We start from the raw sequence: 22451 nt of genomic DNA on the forward strand, positions 1-22451 counted from the left end.
GGCCAGGAAGACACCCAACCAGCTGCATCATGTTGTTCTGCTGGGCCAGGAAGACACCCAACCAGCTGCATCATGTTGTTCTGCTGGGCCAGGAAGACACCCAACCAGCTGCATCATGTTGTTCTGCTGGGCCAGGAAGACACCCAACCAGCTGCATCATGTTGTTCTTTTGGGCCAAGAAGACACCCAACCAGCTGCATCATGTTGTTCTTTTGGGCCAGGAAGACACCCAACCTGCTGCATCATGTTGTTCTGCTGGGCCAGGAAGACACCCAACCAGCTGCATCATGTTGTTCTGCTGGGCCAGGAAGACACCCAACCAGCTGCATCATGTTGTTCTTTTGGGCCAGGAAGACACCCAACCAGCTGCATCATGTTGTTCTGCTGGGCCAGGAAGACACCCAACCAGCTGCATCATGTTGTTCTGCTGGGCCAGGAAGACACCCAACCAGCTGCATCATGTTGTTCTGCTGGGCCAGGAAGACACCCAACCAGCTGCATCATGTTGTTCTGTTGGGCCAGGAAGACACCCAACCAGCTGCATCATGTTGTTCTGCTGGGCCAGGAAGACACCCAACCAGCTGCATCATGTTGTTCTGCTGGGCCAGGAAGACACCCAACCAGCTGCATCATGTTGTTCTTTTGGGCCAGGAAGACACCCAACCAGCTGCATCATGTTGTTCTGTTGGGCCAGGAAGACACCCAACCAGCTGCATCATGTTGTTCTGCTGGGCCAGGAAGACACCCAACCAGCTGCATCTTGCTGATCTGTTGGACCAGGAAAATGAAACCGTCAAATGCTGGCCTTTCTCTCTTCATCCTGTGACATAGATATAAATGAGATATGTGGGGGGTGAGGCTTTATATGCTATCACTGTGTCCTTGTCACCCCCACCCCCCTATCCGTGGCAGCAGCAGTAGTTTGATTCATGGTTCGTGGTATCTGTTCTCCAGGAACAACCAAGCCCAGCTGTTCCAACAGTCACTGTGGAGCAGGGGGCTAAATGTAATTAGCCGATGGATGGGAGAGTGGGAAAAGGGGGTTTGGCTGTGTGTTTGTTTGTGTGTTTGTGTTTGTATGTGTGATGCTCCAATATGGCAGTGTGATATCTCACCATGTACAAACCCCCTGGTCGAATGTCATCCTCTCAGAATAATGCAATTAAAGTGGGTGGAGGACAGCCCCACACACACACGCACGCACGTCACACACACACACACGTGTGTGATACATGTGTGTGTGGATACATGTGGCCGTCCTCTGACTTGGGACCCTAGGGAGATAGCTTTGGATTAGAAAGTGAAAGAGATGGAAAGAGAGAGAGCACCCAGTCCTCACTACCCATCCAGCATCACATACATACTCATCCCATCAGCCTGGTCAGTGATAGGCTCAGAGAATAGCATGTCAAGGTAATCCATACCACCATTAAAGGACCTCCGTTAGGTCTGAGTCCTACCTTTATTACAACCCAGCCTGACCCAAAGTTATTACTCTCTGTTCACATTCTCTATGTTATTACCTCCACCTCCCAGCCTCCAGTCTAGGAAGGGAGGTTTTCATCTAAAAGATTGAGAAAGGGCTGAAACCCTGTTCTTTTCTTTAATCACACAAGGCCTAGCGCACCATGTGCTTCATCAGCCGCTCTGATACCTTTCCATTTCTAACCAGAGGAAATAGCTTGTGGAGGAGGCAGGCAGCCAATCAGGCAGTCCTACTGTGGGAGTTTAATGAGATCATCGCCATGGTCAGATATGAATTAAAATGGACTCATTAAGCGTTACGTCCCTGAGACAGCGGCCTGATGATAATATTCACTAGCGTGGTATGACTGTTTCCGGACTAAAGCAATCAGTTAGCCCTAGGAAGTGCTGTGGTTGTCATCCCCTCTGGTCCAGCTGTCAGTCAGTGACTCCAATCTCCAATACTCAATTACCAGGGTCTTGTTGATTCCACAAAAATGTTCTGAAACGGGAAGGTATGACCTGAACACATCTTTTCATTGTCTGTTGCTACATTTTTTCCTACTGTGTGCCTTATGGAACATTGAACATAACCCTGCTCAACTGTATAACAGCCTACTGCCGTTGTCACATCACACAAAACTGGATACAGAACAAAAACATTGTCTGACACACACGCGCACATACACGCACACACGGGGCCAGTGTGTTGGAGTGGAGAACATCATGTGAGTGTTGTGCTCCTATGAATTACCATACGTCAGAAGGAGCTCATGCAACACACACACACCCCTCTGTCCTGCACACTAACATTCACAAACACACACCCCTCTGTCCTGCACACACACACACACACACACACACACACACACACACACACCCCCTCTGTCCTGCACACTAACCTTCACACACACACACACACCCCTCTGTCCTGCCTACATAAGAGGGTGGCCTTAGTACACTGAACTTATTAACTTATTTATTTTGCTCCTTTGCACCCCATTATTTTTATTTCTACTTTGCACATTCTTCCATTGCAAATCTACCATTCCAGTGTTTTACTTGCTATATGCTATATTGTATTTACTTTGCCACCATGGCCTTTTTTTGCCTTTACCTCCCTTATCTCACCTCATTTGCTCACATCGTATATAGACCTGTTTATACTGTATCATTGATCGTATGTTTGTTTTACTCCATGTGTAACTCTGTGTCGTTGTATGTGTCGAACTGCTTTGCTTTATCCTGGCCAGGTCGCAATTGTAAATGAGAACTTGTTCTCAACTTGCCTACCTGGTTAAATAAAGGTGAAGAAAAAACAAACAACTGAAACTCACCCTAAAACATGTGCTTTTTGTGTGTGTGTGTGTGTGTGTGTGTGTGTGTTTACGTAAGCGGGTGTGTCAGCCCCACAGAGGAAAACTGGTTTCTACATCCGACCTTCCTCTAACTTTGTGTTGCACAACAAACACACACACAGTGTTTCCTGCACATGTCAATGATACTAGCCGACTCGTGAACAAGGAAGTAAGTGTTACTGTACTGCTTGTGCTGTACCCTGATAAACTGCCTGCATGCTTGGAAGCACGGGGCACATGTCAACATCAACATGACAGCTAACATACCCCCCCAGATAGAACAGATGAGTTTGAAGGTGGATGTGATATTGTGTTTTTAAAAGGCCTAGATGCCAGGGGTAAAGGTCTAGATGCCAGGGGAAAAGGTCTAGATGCCAGGGGAAAAGGCCTAGATGCCAGGGGTAAAGGTCTAGATGCCAGGGGAAAAGGCCTAGATGCCAGGTGTAAAGGTCTAGATGCCAGGGGAAAAGGCCTAGATGCCAGGGGAAAAGGTCTAGATGCCAGGGGTAAAGGCCTAGATGCCAGGGGTAAAGGCCTAGATGCCAGGGGAAAAGGCCTAAATGCCAGGGGAAAAGGCCTAGATGCCAGGGGAAAAGGCCTAGATGTCAGGGGAACAGGCCTAGATGCCAGGGAAAAAGGCCTAGATGCCAGGGGAAAAGTGAAGAGGCATTGAACCGCTATTGTACTCCCTCCACTGCAAAATATATAATATGCTTTTCCAAATATGTTTATGGATTAAATACAATGTTTATTGTTTCCTAATTTATTTATTGCCTTTTGCTGACATGTACAGCCCGTCAAAGCAGCTAGCAAGGATTTTAGATGGAGCAATACTGCCACCTACCAGTTGCCCCATTCATCATCAGCTGAAGACAACCATTATGTGGACTGGTCGGCATACGCTGGTTAGTCTTGGAAATCATTTGTCTATTTCACTAACTATCATGCAATTATTTTAGAAATTATAGACATAACAAAAAAACGGCAATAGCAATTGACATATTGATAGAGCTTTCACTCTGAAAAAGACAAATGGATACAATATTTACATTGTCCACCGATGACGGGAGTGGAGGGAAGTGTCGGTGGAGGAAGTGCGATGACGCGAAAGCGTATGAATGGTGGTGGTAAGACCAGAGATTTGTATCCTGAGTACACACCTTTGTTCGAGGTGTACGTACCTACATCTCCTGACTACAAACCAACTAATATGACTTATAGGTCTTCATGCTCTCTTGAGAAATAGAGTCAGACGGCAGTGGTGAGCGCTCTGAGGTTGAGCCAGTCCAGGATGAAGTGGGCCTACCTGTGGTGACAGGTGTAGTGGAGACATCCAACATGTGCCCTGAGAATCCTACCAGAGATGATTTAGGACCGGTGGGAGTGAGATTTTTTGGAAATAGCGGATTACAGATTTTTGGCCTACCCATACTTTGTGTCGGGCTCGGTAAAGGACATTTTGTGTTTCCGCCTCCCAGAGGAAGCTGGCTCTCCAAGTCACGAGGCTTGGGGCTCAATATATATATATATATATCCCATTTAGCAGACGCTTTTGTCCAAAGCGACTTACAAGTCGGCTGGGGCCACTACTTTTGCATATGGGTGGCCCCAGTGGGAAGCGAACCCACGACGCTTGGCGTTGCAAGCGCCATGCTCTACCGACTGAGCCACACAGGACCCTGTGGTGGCTCAATCTGTGGTGTGCTTTGCTCTCCTGAGCAGGGTGCTGGTAAAAGGGGTGATCAGTGGGGTAGCATTGAGTGTAGACTTGTATCAAATGAAAAGGAATATTCCTAGTGTTTGTGACGCCCGCTGTTTGCTGAGACGTAGAACCGGTGGCAATGGCAAGACTGAGAATACCCTGTCTGTCTTGTTGATCTTTGACACAAGAGTTTCTTCCTGATAAGGTCAGGTTAGGTTATATTTGCTACTATTCTGTGACAGTCTAGGTTCCAAACCCATTTCGGTGTTTTAGGTGCCAAGGATTCAGACACAGCAGTGTGGAGACGGGAGAGCCCACAATGTCAGTGTGTCCAGGAGGGCATAGTCAGGGGGAGTGTACAGCTGGTATAGAGAAAGCACTGTGTGCCAACTGTGAGGGGCCCATGCATTTCGAGATCCAAAGTGCCCTGTGAGAGAGATCGGTTGAGCCAGTGTGGGACAGTTTCCTATGCTGAGGCAGTGAAGAGAGTAGAGGATAGCCCAAGGGTAAGTCGACTGGGAGGCTCCCATTGACTAGGCCTGAAGAGAGAAAGCCAGAGAGGATGAATTTTAGTAAGGTTGGATTTCTTCCATTTATAGCCATGGTGATCAACTGCACTGCATTGATGGAGCGGAAATCACGTTAGATAGATGTGGTAGTTGCAGCAGCAGAGAAATATTTGGTTGTGGAGATTTTATTGCAGAAGATCTACAGAAAGTTTTGAGAGAAGGGGTTCCATTCCTCCCAGGCCGACAGCTTGGTTTAGGATTAGTTAGAGCCAAAGTAGTGGGGTAGGGGTGGTGGGTTTGGGGGATAGTGCTTAGGTACAGGGTTCGATGGTGGTGGAATTTAAGATGTTCCAATTCCTCTTTTCCCTTTTTTGGGGGGTGACCAAAATGGGCAATCCGCACTCCGACCTGCGAAAGGCAGCAATACGCAACACAGCGTCTAGTCTGCCACGTGCAGAAGAAGAATATTTACGTTTCCAGCGTGGTGCATGCGCAGATCCTACGCAATCTTGGTGTCCTCGACCACCCCTACCGATTTGTCTTTTCTGTACGGCTCTGGTAGTATTAGATTGGCCAATCAACACGTGTTGGAGTGGATGGATGGTAGCTAGCTACATTCTAAATCAATTACTTTTTTAAATTAGAGATTTGAAGGGGAAAAAAATCAATGTTCTATACATTGACAATTCAAAATCAAGTTCGAAGACTTACCGTTTGACCGCAGTGCACCATTTATTTTTGGTGAGTTGAAAAACATGCTTTGTGAACATAACTGCAGCCCTGATGTAGCCTACTGTTACCTTGCTAGCTCAGTTGACATGTGATGCAGTCCTTGGAGTCAGCATTTGATATTTCTCGCACTGTAATCGGACGTAGGTTTGGGCGCGTGGTACATCGATTCGTGCACTGGCCTATGATTCAGTTGAGATCGCTGGCCAGCTAGTGTGGCTCACAGCCATTGTTAATGGGATAGGATAGCTAGATAACTAGCTATTAAAGCTAACTGCCCAGTAACTAGCTAACGTGACTTTATATGTTGCAAGACCTCTAGGTAACTCGTGTTACAACTGGTGTGATGTTTTTCAACGACCAAAACAGTTATAACGTTAAGTTGTTGCATTTACTGAAAGTAGCTAGATTTAAAAAGTTCAAATTAAGTGAGCGAAAAAGTAATGTGATTCCTCAGATGCGCGCGCCTTCTCTACCCGGTACCGGAGTTTCTCATACTGTGTGGTCTTTGCATGTTCTGTACCTCCGCGCGCATGGTCAGTGATAACGTGGACAGAACGATAGGAATCAGGAATTCTCCAGTTGCTATAGCGCACCTCCAACCTCTAGGCTACCTGGCGCCTCAAGTAGATACTATAAATCAATCAACTACAGTTGATCGACTGAGTATTATTGTCTCCTACCTAGGGCTGTTGAGGTGACCTTATTACCGCCTCACCCACAGCCATGACCGCACTAAAATGCTATTGTGACCATTGAGTCCAGTTAATCTCCTTTTATGTACTCTGGACATACGTTAGTAGTACCCTCGCTAATGGCCTGGCACTCCACTCAGGGCTCTGTAGTCCCTCTAACCACTCTGACATCAATGCAAATGGAATCGAAAATCACACTTATCAAAACAGTATATACTTTTAAAACTCACCTCACTGTGATTGATCAATTTGAAGACAGAAGTTTAACAACAGATTGAAAATGAGTGGAAAACATGGTCTTTGTGGATGTTGTTTCAAAGCCTAACATAGTGAAATGGACAGCCTTTCTCAGGTGATGATTAATTCAAAACACACATGTATATTAGCTTATGCATAGGCCTATATATGAGCTCAATCCTGAAAGAAAACCTGAAGTAAAATAACAATAAAAAAAGCTGATTTAATCTCTTTGATACATAGTTGGTGACCTACATTAATCAAACGTGGAGTTGGCCTACAATTATAGTGAATTTGGTTTTGAATAGACTGGTAATTGGGCATGTTTTATATTTTCATAATTAATAGGCTGACATTACCTTTAGCTCCAGAATATCTCACCACCATGCGTTTCCATCCCCTCCCCTCTCTCCTTCATTCCTTTCTTTGGAGCGCAGAGCGAGGGGGTGTCAACAGTTTAATGAAATAGCTGCGTGCTCCTCAAACAGTGGTTGATGTGTGGAGGGAAATGACGGGTAGCCAACCCAGCATGATTGAGAAACAACCAGGAGGGAAAGCTGTCTCGTTCACTATTCATGCATAAGGATGACATGTCTTTCGCCCCCTGCTCCAGTTCCTTCACATCTGATAATAGACCATTCTAAATCAAAACTAATTTTACATATTAGTAGAGACGATTAAATTGAGAATAGTCTGATGGGTGAAAATATGATCATTTGAAGAGAGAACAGCGTGTGCAGCCTGAGGCAATGAACAGAGCGTAAAGCTTTTTTAGCGACTTTCTCAAGTCATTAATGGTCTCTAGTCGCTTCATGCAGCCCGTATATCCGTATATCTTTTGATTTCTAAGACATTCTAAGGTTTGTATCATTCACAACTAAAGTTACCAAATAACTTTAAATCTAGCATATACGACCTGTTTCAAATGATCACTTTTACACTCAACATAGCCACTTCATATGCACACTCGCTCCGGAATGGGATAAATATCCTTTCTATTTTATTCAGCTAAGTTCAATAATATTCTTCTTATTATGAAATCATATAATATAAAATAATGCCACGGGACTTATAAGCATATTTTGTCTGCTAACTGAACAAGTCTACAGTCTATGGCACATAGCCAGATAACATACAGTAGACCAACTCATATTCTGTTCTTCTGAAATACATTTTCTTCATATCATAATGTTTCTTTAGACCTGAATAAAATAAATAATGGATATGTTGTGATGGTGTATATTACATTGATTTATTAGACTTTTTAAAATGTAGATGTTCTAAAAGCACACAATCAGTGGCTTGTATGTATGGAGGCCTGGAGATGCTCAACATGTTGTTAATTAACGATCAGTTACCGTGAGAACGGATGTGTTTTGCATGACAGTAACCAGCTGACAAAATGTCATGACCTCCACAGCCCTACTCCTACCCAGTGCCACAATGAAGTACATCCTGGTCACTGGTGGCGTCATCTCTGGCATCGGGAAGGGGATCATAGCCTCCAGTGTGGGAACCATTCTCAAGTCATGTGGTCTGCGTGTCACTGCCATCAAGATCGACCCCTACATCAACATAGACGCTGGGACCTTCTCTCCGTACGAGCACGGTGAGTCCAGGAAATGTTCTGTATCATAGAAATAGAGAGAAATAGAATGAATTCTATGACAATGTCATTGTTCTGTATCCCATCAGTTTATGACATCTGTGTTGTGTATGCGGTGTAACTCTGTTCACAAAATAGTTTTATCTAATGCATGATCTACACCAGTGCTTCTAAAGAGTAAGTCCGGAATCATGAAACATAAGAAACTGCTAACTAACTAAAATAGGTAGAAAACTACACTGTAAAGGTATTATATGCCATGAGGCCTCCCAAGTGCTATTCTTAGTTTGTTATGGAATGACTCTGCTGAAGCACAGTAGTCAGAATCATATAACGTTATTGCCATGCAATAAATGTTACTAGGAATTAATCTTGGTGTGTGTGTGTGTGCAGAAGTGTTCAGCAATAATCTAAACTTGCCAAAAAAAGAACCGTCCTCTCACTGTCAACTGTGTTTATTTTCAGCAAACTTAACATGTGTAAATATTTGTATGAACATAACAAGATTCAACAACTGAGACATAAACTGAACAAGTTCCACAGACATGTGACTAACAGAAATGGAATAATGTGTCCCCGAACAAAGGTAACAGCCACCAGCTGCATTAAGTACTGCAGTGCATCTCCTCCTCATGGACTGCACCAGATTTGCCAGTTCTTGCTGTGAGATGTTACCACACTCTTCCACCAAGGCACTTGCAAGTTCCCGGACATTCCTGTGGGAAATGGCCCTAGCCCTCACCCTCCTATCCAACAGCTCCCAGATGTGCTCAATGGGATTGAGATCTGGGCTCTTCGCTGGCCATGGCAGAAGACTGACATTCCTGTGTTTCAGGAAATCACGCACAGAACGAGCAGTATGGCTGGTGGCATTGTCATGCTGGAGGGTCATGTCAGGATGAGCCTGCAGGAAGGGTACCATATGAGGGAGGAGGATGTCTTCCCTGTAACACACAGCGTTGAGATTGCCTGCAATGACAACAAGCTCACTCCGATGATGCTGTGACACACCGCCCCAGACCATGACAGACCCTCCACCTCCAAATCGATCCCGCTCCAGAGTACAGGCCTCGGTGTTAATGCTCATTCCTTCGATGATAAGTGCGACTCCGACCATCACCCCTGGTGAGACATCTGTGACTCGTTAGTGAAGAGCACTTTTTGCCAGTCCTGTCTGGTCCAGCGATGGTGGGTTTGTGCAAATAGGCGACGTTGTTGCCGTTGATATTTGGTGAGGACCTGCCTTACAACAGGCCTACAAGCTCTGTCCAGCCTCTCTCAGCCTATTGCGGACAGTCTGAGCACTGATGGAGGGATTGTGTGTTCTTGGTGTAACTTGGGCAGTTGTTGTTGCCATCCTGTACCTGTCCCGCAGGTGTGATGTTCGGATGTACCGATCCTGTGCAGGTGTTGTTACACATGGTCTGCACTGCGAGGGCGATCAGCTGTCCGTCCTGTCTCCCTGTAGCGCTGTCTTAGGCGTCTCACAGTACGGACATTGCAATTTATTGCCCTGGCCACATCTGCAGTCCTCATGCCTCCTTGCAGCATGCCTAAGGCACGTTCACACAGATGAGCAGGGACCCTGGGCATCTTTCTTTTGGTGTTTTTCAGAGTCAGTAGAAAGGCCTCTTTCATTACTGTGACCTTAAAAGCCTACCGTCTGTAAGCTGTTAGTGTCTTAACTTCTTGAAACTCCCCATCCCGGATCCGGGATCGTGACTAAAGCCTCAGGCTCATTAGCATAACGCAACGTTAACGATTTCTGAAAATCGCAAATAAAATGAAAATAATGCGCCTGCTCTCAAGCTTAGCCTTTTCTTAACAACACTGTCATCTCAGATTTTCAAAATATGCTTTTGAACCATAGCAATTGACTAATTTGTGTAAGAGTATGCTAAGCTAGCTTAGCATTTTGAGTAGCATTTAGCACGCAACATTTTCACAAAAACCAGATAACCAAATAAATAAAATCATTTACCTTTGAAGAGCTTCGGATGTTTTCAATGAGGAGACTCTCAGTTACATACCAAATGCGCAGTTTTTCCTGAAAGCGTCTGTGTGTAGGAGAAATCGCTCCGTTTTGTACATCACATTTGGCTACCGAAACGAACCGAAAATTCAGTCACCTACAACGTCAAACTTTTTTCCGAATTAACTCCATAATATCGACCGAAACATGGCAAACGTTATTTGGAATTCAAGGTGTTTTTTCACATATCTCTTCATTGATATATCGTTCGTGGAAGCCTGCATTCTTCTCTAAATTCCATGGAAAAATACTTGCAGCTGACTTTTGCGCACCAATTTCGGCGCAGGACACCGGGCGGACACCTGGTAAATGTGGTCTCTTATGGTCAATCTTCCAATGATATGCCTACAAATACGTCACAATGCTGCAGACACCTTGGGGAAACGACAGAAAGGGCAGACTTACTCCTCTCGCATTCACAGCCATATAAGGAGACAATGGAAAACAGAGCCTCAAAAATCCTGCTCATTTCCTGGATGCCGTCTCATCTTGGTTTTGCCTGAAGCTCACGTTCTAGGGCACACACAGAAAATATCTTTGCAGTTCTGGAAACGTCAGAGTTTTTTCTTTCCAAAGCTACCAATTATATGCATAGTCGAGCATCTTTTTTGTGACAAAATATCTTGTTTAAAACGGGAACGTTTTTCATCCAAAAATGAAATTGCGCCCTTAGAGTTTCAACAGGTTAATGACCGTTCCTCGGGTGCATGTTCATTAATTGTTTAAACGGTGTTTAAACCCTTTACACTGAAGATCTGTGAAGTTATTTGGATTTCTACGAATTATCTTTGAAAGACCGGGTACTGTAAAAGGGACGTTTCTTTTTTTGCTGAGTTTAGATCAACATCCATACAGATGGAGACATGAACATCAAATAAAATGAGCAGAATCAGGTGTTTGTGTGTTGGGTTTTAACCATGCCACTCCCCTACGTCTTTCAGGTGAGGGGTTTTAACCCCGTTCCTCTAGTCTCTCTACAGGTGAGGGGTTTTAACCATGTCACTCCCCTACTTCTTTCAGGTGAGGGGTTTTAACCCCGTTCCTCTAGTCTCTCTACAGGTGAGGGGTTTTAACCATGTCACTCCCCTACTTCTTTCAGGTGAGGGGTTTTAACCCCGTTCCTCTAGTCTCTCTACAGGTAAGGGGTTTTAACCCCTGTTCCTCTAGTCTCTCTCCAGGTGAGGGGTTTAACCCTGTTCCTCTAGTCTCTCTCCAGGTGAGGGGTATAACCCTGTTCCTCTAGTCTCTCTCCAGGTGAGGGGTTTTAACCCCGTTCCTCTAGTCTCTCTCCAGGTGAGGGGTTTTAACCCCGTTCCTCTAGTCTCTCTCCAGGTGAGGGGTTTTAACCCCGTTCCTCTAGTCTCTCTCCAGGTGAGGGGTTTTAACCCCGTTCCTCTAGTCTCTCTCCAGGTGAGGGGTTTTAACCCCGTTCCTCTAGTCTCTCTCCAGGTGAGGGGTTTTAACCCCGTTCCTCTAGTCTCTCTCCAGGTGAGGGGTTTTAACCCTGTTCCTCTAGTCTCTCTCCAGGTGAGGGGTTTTAACCCTGTTCCTCTAGTCTCTCTACAGGTGAGGGGTTTTAACCCTGTTCCTCTAGTCTCTCTACAGGTGAGGGGTTTTAAACCCTGTTCCTCTAGTCTCTCTCCAGGTGAGGGGTTTTAAACCCTGTTCCTCTAGTCTCTCTCCAGGTGAGGGGTTTTAAACCCCATTCCTCTGGTCTCTGTACAGGTGAGGTTTTTGTGCTGGATGATGGGGGTGAGGTGGATCTGGACCTGGGGAACTACGAGAGGTTCCTGGACATCAGACTGACCAAAGACAACAACCTGACCACTGGCAAGATCTACCAGTCTGTCATCAACAAGGAGAGGAGAGGAGACTACCTGGGGAAGACAGTACAGGGTAAGACTACCTATAAGATGGTGTGGAATAAGCCTGGGATGACTGGGGGACAACCAGTATAACCAGGGGTTACAGGAAGATCTACCAGTCTGTCAATAACAAGGAGAGGAGAGGAGACTACCTGGGGAAGACAGTACAGGGTAAGACTACCTATAAGACGGTGTGGAATAAGCCTGGGATGACTGGGGGACAACCAGTATAACCAGGGGTTACAGGAAGATCTACCAGTCTGTCAATAACGAGGAGAAGGGATTACCTGGGAAAGACAGTACAGGGTAAAACCAAGTCATGGTGGGAGAGAGACTGGGCATATGGGAGTTCAGATCTTGGTTGAATAGTTGAGGTGAATTTGATTTAGATTTTTTGGCATGGCAGTTCTGACCTCTGTCCCATATCCTACAAAGAACCAAAGAGGAAGGATATGATATATCAAGTTCTCTTGTGAAATTTTCTATGCATCTCCAGACTAACTGTCCCTGTTTGGTGTGTCCTTTGCAGTGGTGCCCCACATCACTGATGCCATCCAGGAGTGGGTGATGCGTCAGGCTAGAGTACCTGTTGACGATGACGGTGTGGAGCCTCAGATCTGTGTCATCGAGGTAAAATATTATGATTATGATAAAAGGGTAGATCAATGACTTCCTGATACCCTTTCTTGGTTTGATATTAGTGTGACATATGTACTTGAGGAGTCATTTCAGGCTGGGTTGTTACTAGTTGTATTCCTGTGTAATTGTGTTTCCCGGTATGTCTGTGTATGTGTGCAGCTAGGAGGCACCGTGGGAGACATCGAGAGCATGCCTTTCATCGAAGCCTTCAGGCAGTTCCAGTTTAAGGTGAAGAGGGAGAACTTTTGTAACATCCACGTCAGCCTGGTACCACAGCCCAGTGCCACAGGAGAGCAGAAGACCAAGCCCACTCAGAACAGTGTCAGAGAGCTCAGGGGACTGGGCCTGTCTCCTGATCTGGTGAGTTTAAATTTGACCAAGTTTCTACCATCTCTTAAGTGTGGCAAGGTATGACAGTCATAACCACTTTTCTGTCCATTTTATAGATTTAGTGTTTAAGGATTGATTGTTAGCTAATTGTGTTCTCAATTCCCTCCAGATCATGTGTCGCTGCTCCACTCCCCTGGAGAACTCTGTCAAAGAGAAGATCTCCATGTTCTGTCATGTAGAACCTGAACAGGTAAGACCTGATCCTACAGCCACACACTAGGATGAAGCGCGACACGGGCACAATAAGTCTTCCCAGCGATTCCTCACATCCCATCTCCTCGCCTCCTTCCCAACCGTATTGGGGGGAAATATCCAAGGTTCCTCCCCATTGACTTTTCCATCTGTGTTTTTGAGAAGGATGCGAGGAGAGATGAATGAAGGAAGATCCAGTGAAACATCTAGTTGTGCCTGAGTGTATGTTCTTTTCTCCTTTCCTCCCCCAGGTGATCTGCGTGGCAGACGTGTCGTCCATCTACAGAGTGCCTTTGCTACTGGAGGACCAGGGGGTGGTAGGCTACTTCTGTCAGAGACTAGACCTTCCTATAGAGACACGCCCCAGGAAGATGCTTACCAAGTGGAAGGAGATGTCTGACAGGTGGGTTGGTGTGTCTGCTAGGTGTGCGGGCAGGCAATCTCTGGGACAGGTAGCACTCAATTATTTAGACCCATTGAGCTCAATGGTTCTAATGATGAACTTGGCCTTAAGATGCTTTTGGGAAACCGGGCCCAGGGCTGTCCAATGTCGGTCCTTCGAATAAGGGACTAATTCAGAGCTGGGACACCAGGTGAGGACAATTAACTACCAGGTAGAAACAACAAACAGATGTTTCGACCCTCCAGGATCGGAATTGAACAGCCCTGATTTAGACCCACCACATTTGAGTTTGAACCAGATGGTGCCGACAGAGATGGTCACCTCGCTTCGAGTCCTTAGGAAACTATGCAGTATTTTTTTTTTTTTATGTATTATTTCTTAAATTGTTACCCCAGGAAATCATAAGTATTATTACATACAGCCAGGAAGAACTATTGGATATAAGAGCGATTTCAACTTACCAACATTACGACCAGAAATAAGACTTTCCCGAAGGTGATCCTCTGTTTGGACCACCACCCAGGTCAATGGACCTAATCCCAGAAGCCAACCCAAAACAACAGTGCCGCAGACGGGTCGGCCTCCTGGTCAGGCTCCGTAGATGTGCACATCGCCCACTCAAGTATACTACTCGCTAATGTCCAGTCTCTCAACAAGGTAGATAAAATTTGAACAACGGTTGCCTTCCAGAGAGACATCAGAGATTGTAACATTCTCAGTTTCACGGAAACATGGCTTTCTCAGGATATGTTGGCGGAATTGGTTCAGCCACCGGGCTTCTCCATGCATCGCGCCAACAAAGAGAGAAACTCCTCGCTGGGAAGAGGAAGGGCAGGGGTGTATACTTGATTATTAACGACTCATGGTGTAATCATAACAACATAAAGCAACTCAAGTCCTTCTGCTCACCCAACCTAGAATTCCTTACAATCAAATGCCGGCCATATTATCTTCCAAGAGAATTCTCATCAGTTATTGCCACAGCTGTGTACATTCCCCCTCAAGCAGACACCAAGACAGCCCTAAAGGAACTTTGCTGGACTCTTTATAAATTGGAAACCATATATCCTGAAGCTGCATTTATTGTAGCTGTGGATTTTAACAAAGCAAATTTGAGAACAAGGCTACCTACCACTGAGATGGTCCATCCACACAGACTGTGGTGAAGGCGCAACAGCGACCCTTCAACCTTAGGAGGTGAAGAAATTTGGCTTGTCACCTAAAACCCTGACAAACTTTTACAGATGCACAATCGAGAGCATCCTGTCGGGCTGTATCACAGCCTGATATGGCAACTGCACCGCCTTCAACTGCACCCTCATCCACAAGGCTCTCCAAAGGGTGATGCAGTCTGCACAACGCATCATCAGGGGTAAACTACCTGCCCTCAAGGACACCTACAGCACCTGATGTCACAGGAAGGCCAAAAAGATCATCAAGGACAACAACCCACCGAGCCACTGCCGGTTCACACTGCTACCATCCAGAAGGCGAGGTCAGTACAGGTGCATCAAGCTGGGCCCAAGCCTGAAAAACAGCTTATATCTTAAGGCCATCAGACTGCTAAACAGAAATCACTAACTCAGAGGCTGCTGCTAACATTGAGACCCAATCACTGGCCACTTTTAATAAATGGATCACTAGTCACTTTAAACAATGCCACTTTTTAAATAATGTTTACATATCTTATATTACTCATATGTATATACTGTATTTTATAACATCTGTTGCACCTTGCCTATGTCACTAAGGCCATCGCTCATCCATATATTTTTATGTACATATTCTCATTCACCCCTTTTTAGATTTGTGCATTAGGTAGTTGTTGGAAAATTGTTAGATTACTTGTTAGATATTACTGTACTGTCAGAACTAGAAGCACAAGCGTTTCGCTACACTCCCATTAACATCTGCTAACCATGTGTATGTGTCCAATAAAATTTGATTTGAACCCTTGATAAAGAACATGCCTGGGTGAGAAATAGAGCTACTGTATGCCTATTCACCTGCTCTTTTGCAGCACCATGGAGTGACCTGCATTCAGATTGTTGGTGCTTTCAAGACAACTGGGAACTCGAAGAAAGAAACAAGGTCAAATCATGACATCAGTGATCTTCAGGTCGGAGCTCTAGAAAGATGTCAGAGTATCCGACTTGTTGGATGAGTTGGATGACCGTTCAAAACCATTTTCCTCAGCCGGAGCTAGTTTCAACAGTTCCCTGTTGTCTTGAGTGCACTGAAGTCGGAGATTTCTGAGTTCCCAGTTGTTTTGAACGCGGCATATAACCTTGCCTGTGGTGTGTGTTTGAATCACAGGTCAGACAGGCTCCTAGAGCAGTGTTCTATAGCCCTGGTGGGGAAATACACCAAGTTCACAGACTCCTACGCGTCAGTCATCAAAGCTCTGGAACACTCGGCCCTAGCCATCAACCACAAACTGGAGATCAAGGTAAACACGCACAAACTACACACTTGTACAAACTACACACTTAGGAGGCACTACATGCCAGTTTCCTGGACATATAATAAGACTAGTCCTGGACTAAGAAACATCTTCAATGTAGAAAATAATCTTTGTCTGGAGAAACAAGCCGTAGAACCACAAGCACCTTGAAGATGCACTGCCGTGCATAGGTTTTCTATTTTGTTTCTTATACAGCAAGGCTAAATTATACTTTTACTCTGGCTTTGATGACCTCAGGAACAGGTTTTTATTTTTTTAGATAGAAGGTTGCTGCTATACAGGGTGAATGCATGTTGAAGTCTATTTGTTTGTGCAGTCATGTCATAACTAGGATAAGATATGTCCTATCATGTGTCCTGAGACGCCTAAAATAGCAACCGCTTGTCGCTTCTCCCCACATTTCTCTCTCTCTTTCTCAGTATATTGACTCAGCAGACCTGGAGCCAAACACACTGACGGAGGAGCCCGTGAAGTACCACGAGGCGTGGCAAAAACTCTGCAGTGCTGAGTGAGTATGGTAGAGTCCAGGCACCTGCTATGGCATTGTTTTCCAATCCGCTTCTTGTACCCCCAGCTAGTTCAACTTATTTTACCTACGGTAGTTCAGTACCAGCACACCTGATTTATCCAGTTGAATTTAAATACTTCAAGTAAGTAGAAGTGGCTGGGTACAAGAAGAGTTTTGTTAAAACACTTGAGTTAGGGGGATCAGTTGGACTCTGTTGTACTGGTAGCGAAGGGGGTCAGTATAGTGAGTCTATATGTTCATTATGGTTCATTATGGTGTTTCTCTCCACAGTGGCATCCTGGTACCTGGGGGGTTTGGAGTCAGAGGGACAGAAGGGAAGATTCAGGCTATCAACTGGGCACGCAAACAGAAGAAACCCTTCCTAGGTACCAAATGGGCTGTATCAGTGGCAGGCAGTCATGATGGTGCAATAATCTTTACAGCAAGGAAAACATTAAAGCTTTCTATTCCTATAATCCTTCATGTACACTACATGGCCAGAAGTATGTGGAAACGAGCTCGTCAAACATCTCATTTCAAAATCATGGGCATTATTATGGAGTTGGTCCCCCCTTTGCTGCTATAACAGCCTCCACTATTCTGGGAAGGCTTTCCACTAGATGTTGTAACATTGCTGCGGAGACTTTCTTCCATTCAGCCACAAGAGCATTAGTGAGTTCTGACACTGATGTTGGGTGATTAGGTCTGGCGCGAAGTTGGCGTTCCAATTCATCCCAAAGGTGTTCGTTGGGGTTGAGGTCAGGGCACTGTACAGGCCAGTCAAGTTATTCCAAACCATTTCTGTATGGACCATTGTCATGCTGAAACAGGAAAGGACCTTCCCCAAACTGTTGCCACAAAGTTGGAAGCACATAATCGTCTAGAATGTCATTGTAGGATGTAGGGTTAAGATTTCCCTTCACTGGAACTAAGAGGCCTAGCCCGAACCATGAAAAACAGCCCCAGACCATTATTCTTCCTCCACCAAACTTTACATTTGGCACTATGCATTGGGGCAGATGGTGTTCTCCTGGCATCCGCCAAACTGGATTTGTCCGTCGGACTGCCAGATGGTGAAGCGTTATTCATCACCCCAGAGAACGCATTTCCACTGCTCCAGAGTCCGACGTCGGCGAGCTTTACACCACTTCAGCCGACACTTGGCATTGCGCATGGTGATCTTAGGCGGCTGCTCAGCCATGGAAACCCATTTCATGACGCTCCCAACGAACAGATATTGTGCTGACGTTGCTTCCAGATGCAGTTTGGACCTCGGTACTGAGTGTTGCAACCTAGGACAGACAATTTTTCGAGCTTCAGCACTCGGCTGTCCCGTTCTGTGAGCTTGTGTGTCCTACCACTTCGTGGTTGAGAAAAGTGATAGGACACACAATAACAGCACATACAGTTGATCGGGAGAGCTCGAGCAGGGCCGAAATTTGCCAAATCAAATGTATTTATATAGCCCTTCGTACATCAGCTGATATCTCAAAGTGCTGTAGAGAAACCCAGCCTAAAACCCCAAACAGCAAGCAATGCAGGTGTAGAAGCACGGTGGCTAGGAAAAACTCCCTAGAAAGGCCAAAACCTAGGAAGAAACCTAGAGAGGAACCAGGCTATGTGGGGTGGCCAGTCCTCTTCTGGCTGTGCCGGGTGGAGATTATAACAGAACATGGCCAAGATGTTCAAATGTTCATAAATGACCAGCATAGTCCAATAGTAATAAGGCAGAACAGTTGAAACTGGAGCAGCAGCACGGCCAGGTGGACTGGGGACAGCAAGGAGTCATCATGTCAGGTAGTCCTGAGGCATGGTCCGAGGGCTCAGGTCCTCCGATTCACACAGGACACCGAATCGGACAGGAGAAGTACTCCAGATATAACAAACTGACCCTAGCCCTCCGACACATAAACTACTGCAGCATAAATACTAGAGGCTGAGACAGGAGGGGTCAGGAGATACTGTGGCCCCATCCGAGGACACCCCCGGACAGGGCCAAACAGGAAGGATATAACCCCATCCACTTTGCCAAAGCACAGCCGCCACACCACTAGAGGGATATCTTCAACCACCAACTTACCATCCTGAGACAAGGCTGAGTACAGTCAGCCGAACTGACTGAAAAGGTGGCCTCCTATGACGGTTTCACGTTGAAAGTCACTGAGCTCTTCAGTAAGGCCATTCTACTGCCAATGTGTTCCTATGGAGATTGCATGGCTGTGTGCTCAATTCTATACACCTGTCAGCAACAGGTGTGGCTGAAATAGACAAATCCACAAATTTGAATGAGTGACTACATACTTTAGTGTATGTGCCATGTTAACCTGACTGGTATGTGTTTGCAGGTGTGTGTCTAGGGATGCAACTGGCTGTGTGTGAGTTTGCCAGGAACATGCTAGGATGGGAAGATGCCAACTCAACAGAGTTTGATCCCGAATCAAAGCATCCTGTGGTAGGTTCCACATTCATAAGATCTCTCTTCCCCTTTACTGGTTGTAAAGGCCAACAAACAAATATATTCCTTTATTGCTTTGCTCTAGGTGATTGACATGCCAGAACACAATCCTGGGCAAATGGGCGGGACCATGAGGCTGGGAAAGAGACGGACCATTTTCAAGACCACCAACAGTATTCTAAGTAAGAGACCGAACTTTGAAGAGTAAAGTCCCCGTCATAATCACACCATATACCTGCTCTGTGCTTACCGTCATAATCACACCATATACCTGCTCTGTGCTTACCGTCATAATCACACCATATACCTGCTCTGCTTACTGTCATAATCACACCATATACCTGCTCTGTGCTTACCGTCATAATCACACCATATACCTGCTCTGTGCTTACCGTCATAATCACACCATATACCTGCTCTGCTTACTGTCATAATCACACCATATACTTGCTCTGTGCTTATAGTTGTTTCATTGCAGGACGACTTTATGGAGATGTTGAGTATGTGGATGAGAGACACAGACATCGCTTTGAGGTTTGTCGGAGGTTCACTCTCTCTCTCTGTATATCCCCTCTCTACATGTCAATAGTGGGTGTGGTTCAGTGTGCTTAACTTGTTTCCTATTCCTGTCTCAGGTGAACCCAGAGTTGAAGGAGCACTTTGAGGGGAAAGGCTTTCACTTTGTGGGTCAAGACATAGAAGGAGAGCGAATGGAAGTCATCGAGCTAGACGGTAAGAGAGAGAGTCAGGGATCATGTGTATATGGGTTGACAAAAGATTAGCTCTACGTGGTTGTTGGTCAGGTTTGCTCGTGCCTTTTCACCCAGACCTAACATGAACTACAGCACCATCTCCTTTTCTGCTGGATTTCCAGATCATCCCTATTTCGTAGGGGTGCAGTATCATCCTGAGTTCACCTCTCGCCCCATCAAACCATCGCCTCCCTACTTTGGCCTCCTGCTGGCATCAGCCGGGAAACTACAAAGCTACCTGCACAAGGGCTGCCGTCTGTCTCCACGGTAAGCACCGAACATTCCCTTAGAATCAGTATGATTCCATACAAGTATCAATGAGTCGTAAGCCTGTGTTAAATGTAGCAGTAGGGGCTGTAGAAAGACTGCAGCCATGCTGGCAATGAATGGACAGCCATAGCTATAAGAACTGCCTCAATTTAATATTGTTCCGTGGAACTTAAACATTTTATAGCAACAGTATGCCGTTCTAATACAAAATATTGTGTTGAAGAGGTTGGTGTAAGTATATGAATCCCATTTCCGTAGGGACACGTACAGTGATCGGAGCGGTAGCAGCACCCCAGACTCCGAAATAGCTGAGTGCTCCATCTCACAGGAATGAATGTGACTGCGGAACACAAGGTAGGCCACAGCACTACAAACACCCTGCAATCACTCATCAGGCACCATTTTATTCTTTAACATATTTTTTTTCTAGCCTGGAATCCAAACTGATTGTGAAATCAGTACGGTTTCCAGGCCACTTAACCTAATCAAGGCTATATTTGGCTGTAACCATGCAGCTAGTTCCTACCATATTTGTTGGAACCATTTATCTGCCCACACAAACATTTCCTTTCTTGCAGGGGGGAAAGAAACAATGAAGAGGATTGTCACAAGTCAAGGGATGGAATGGCTTTTTTTTTTTAAGACATTTTTCCTGACCTTCCCGAGCTGATGAACTGAAAGGGATTGTTTAGTATTTTTCTATATGCTCGTGACAACGATCATGAAATTGAACTCTTTGTACTGTTTGACAATCATAGTACATTGAGTACGTAGATGTATAATACATGGTTATTTTGTGACTTTCATTTATATGCAGTCTTGAATATGTATAATTATCTTTGTCTGAGAAGGTGACTGCTGTTTCTTCGACCTTTATTTATCCAGAATAAAATCCCTTGATAGCTTCAAGGTAGAATTGTATGCATTTGTGACAAGCATACTGGACTGTAAGAAAGATGACCAACCCAATGGATTGGTCAGAATTTGTCCAATCTCTGGACATGTATTATGCATACTTGTGTAATATTCTGGGGGACTGGGTCTTTTGGTTTCATTGAGTTAAGAACGTACAACCTGTTTATATTGATGTGATAGTGTTACTCAGCCACTGAATTTGCTTTGTGAAATGATATTAATGTACAATTAATATTACTGGTAGTACAATGGATGTAGAACCCTTTTGTCAGTGAAGATTACATGTGATGTTGCCTCAACTCAATCCAGACAGGTTTATAGATCTCTATGATTACTGTACCGAAATGAAGAGCAGGACGATCCTCCTTTACATGCTTTGCTCATTAGGCATTTGATCAAGATTTTGTATAAATTGGGTTGAATTCATGAATGACTTTTCCAGGTGAATTGGGTACTTAATTAAACTCAGCAGTGGTGTCCTCAGGTTTGTGGACTGGCACTAGTCAACTATAGCAGGTAGTCACTAAGTTAATTGTTTCAAGGAAAATATAATTAAGCACCATCAAGTAGATATTTTTTGCTAGGAAGTTAAATTGGCTGTACCTGTGCCAAAATGCAGACATGGCTCCTCTATAAGTGATGAGAAATGTTTGGAACATCGAATCGCAATACATCAGCACCAGTCTTTCAAGGTCCCTGATTTAACAACTTGGAGTTGGGAGAGTAAAAACAAGCTGTGAGCTTTCAAAGAGCCATGAAATAGGATTCTCTGAAAAGGCCATGCAATTTCCTACAAAAACTACTCAAAGCATGAACTCCAGACTTAAGGATGTGTGATCTTTATTTGGGCATGCTCAGGTTGCAGTGGCGATTTTAGCATGCCAGCAAAGCCACTGAACAACACCAAATACATGAATTGCACTGTACCAACATCTTATCAGTGCTACACCTGGCTCAACGGATACTTGTCTGGTAGTGAAAGTTCATGAAGATTTACTGCTTTTCCAAAGTGTTTCCTGCATACAACTGATATTTATTTAGTTTGTACAAGGCAATCTAATTTCAATTAAGACAGGCATAGTCAACTAGTTGGTCAGCACTTCAGGAACTATACAGCAACAGAATTCAGACCATGGGTCACTCAATGTTCTCCCTGTATATCAAGTCAGAACCAGGACAAAAAGGGGCCATAAGCAGACAATGAAAGCCCTTAAAATATTTGATTACATTTCTCAACAGGTTGTAGGCAGAATTAAGGGTAAATAG

At 45.0% G+C, this 22451-nt stretch overlaps 1 protein-coding gene across 3 annotated transcripts; it reads left to right on the plus strand.

Annotated features, from left to right (window-relative positions):
• The first annotated feature begins 5578 nt into the window (after positions 1-5578).
• On the plus strand, positions 5579-21692 carry LOC135549803 (CTP synthase 1). 3 transcript variants are annotated; one of them, XM_064980110.1, is made up of 17 exons: positions 5579-5774; positions 8115-8303; positions 12058-12228; positions 12727-12827; positions 12996-13196; positions 13336-13416; positions 13670-13821; positions 16138-16270; positions 16705-16793; positions 17085-17179; positions 19139-19245; positions 19334-19430; positions 19727-19782; positions 19884-19980; positions 20123-20267; positions 20529-20624; positions 20849-21692. In XM_064980110.1, exons 2-16 carry the CDS (start codon positions 8138-8140, stop codon positions 20602-20604), a joined length of 1767 nt encoding a protein of 588 aa, XP_064836182.1. In that variant the 5' UTR covers positions 5579-5774; positions 8115-8137; the 3' UTR covers positions 20605-20624; positions 20849-21692. The 3 variants fall into 3 exon arrangements, with proteins under 3 accessions (XP_064836182.1, XP_064836183.1, XP_064836184.1); XM_064980111.1 differs by lacking the exons at positions 5579-5774; positions 8115-8303; positions 12058-12228 and adding an exon at positions 12309-12368; XM_064980112.1 differs by lacking the exons at positions 5579-5774; positions 8115-8303; positions 12058-12228 and adding an exon at positions 12497-12503.
• The last annotated feature ends 759 nt before the right edge of the window (positions 21693-22451 follow it).

Source organism: Oncorhynchus masou, chromosome 12, assembly GCF_036934945.1.
Source record: "Oncorhynchus masou masou isolate Uvic2021 chromosome 12, UVic_Omas_1.1, whole genome shotgun sequence".
In the NCBI taxonomy this organism is placed as follows: Eukaryota; Metazoa; Chordata; class Actinopteri; order Salmoniformes; family Salmonidae; genus Oncorhynchus; species Oncorhynchus masou.

Bases quoted from the DNA above. Each gene is read 5' to 3' on its own strand.
- LOC135549803 (XM_064980110.1), top strand. From the start codon at position 8,138: ATGAAGTACATCCTGGTCACTGGTGGCGTCATCTCTGGCATCGGGAAG. The intron at 12,229-12,726 runs GTAAGACTACCT...TGTCCTTTGCAG, and splicing joins CCTGGGGAAGACAGTACAGG to TGGTGCCCCACATCACTGAT. The intron at 13,417-13,669 runs GTAAGACCTGAT...TTCCTCCCCCAG, and splicing joins GTCATGTAGAACCTGAACAG to GTGATCTGCGTGGCAGACGT.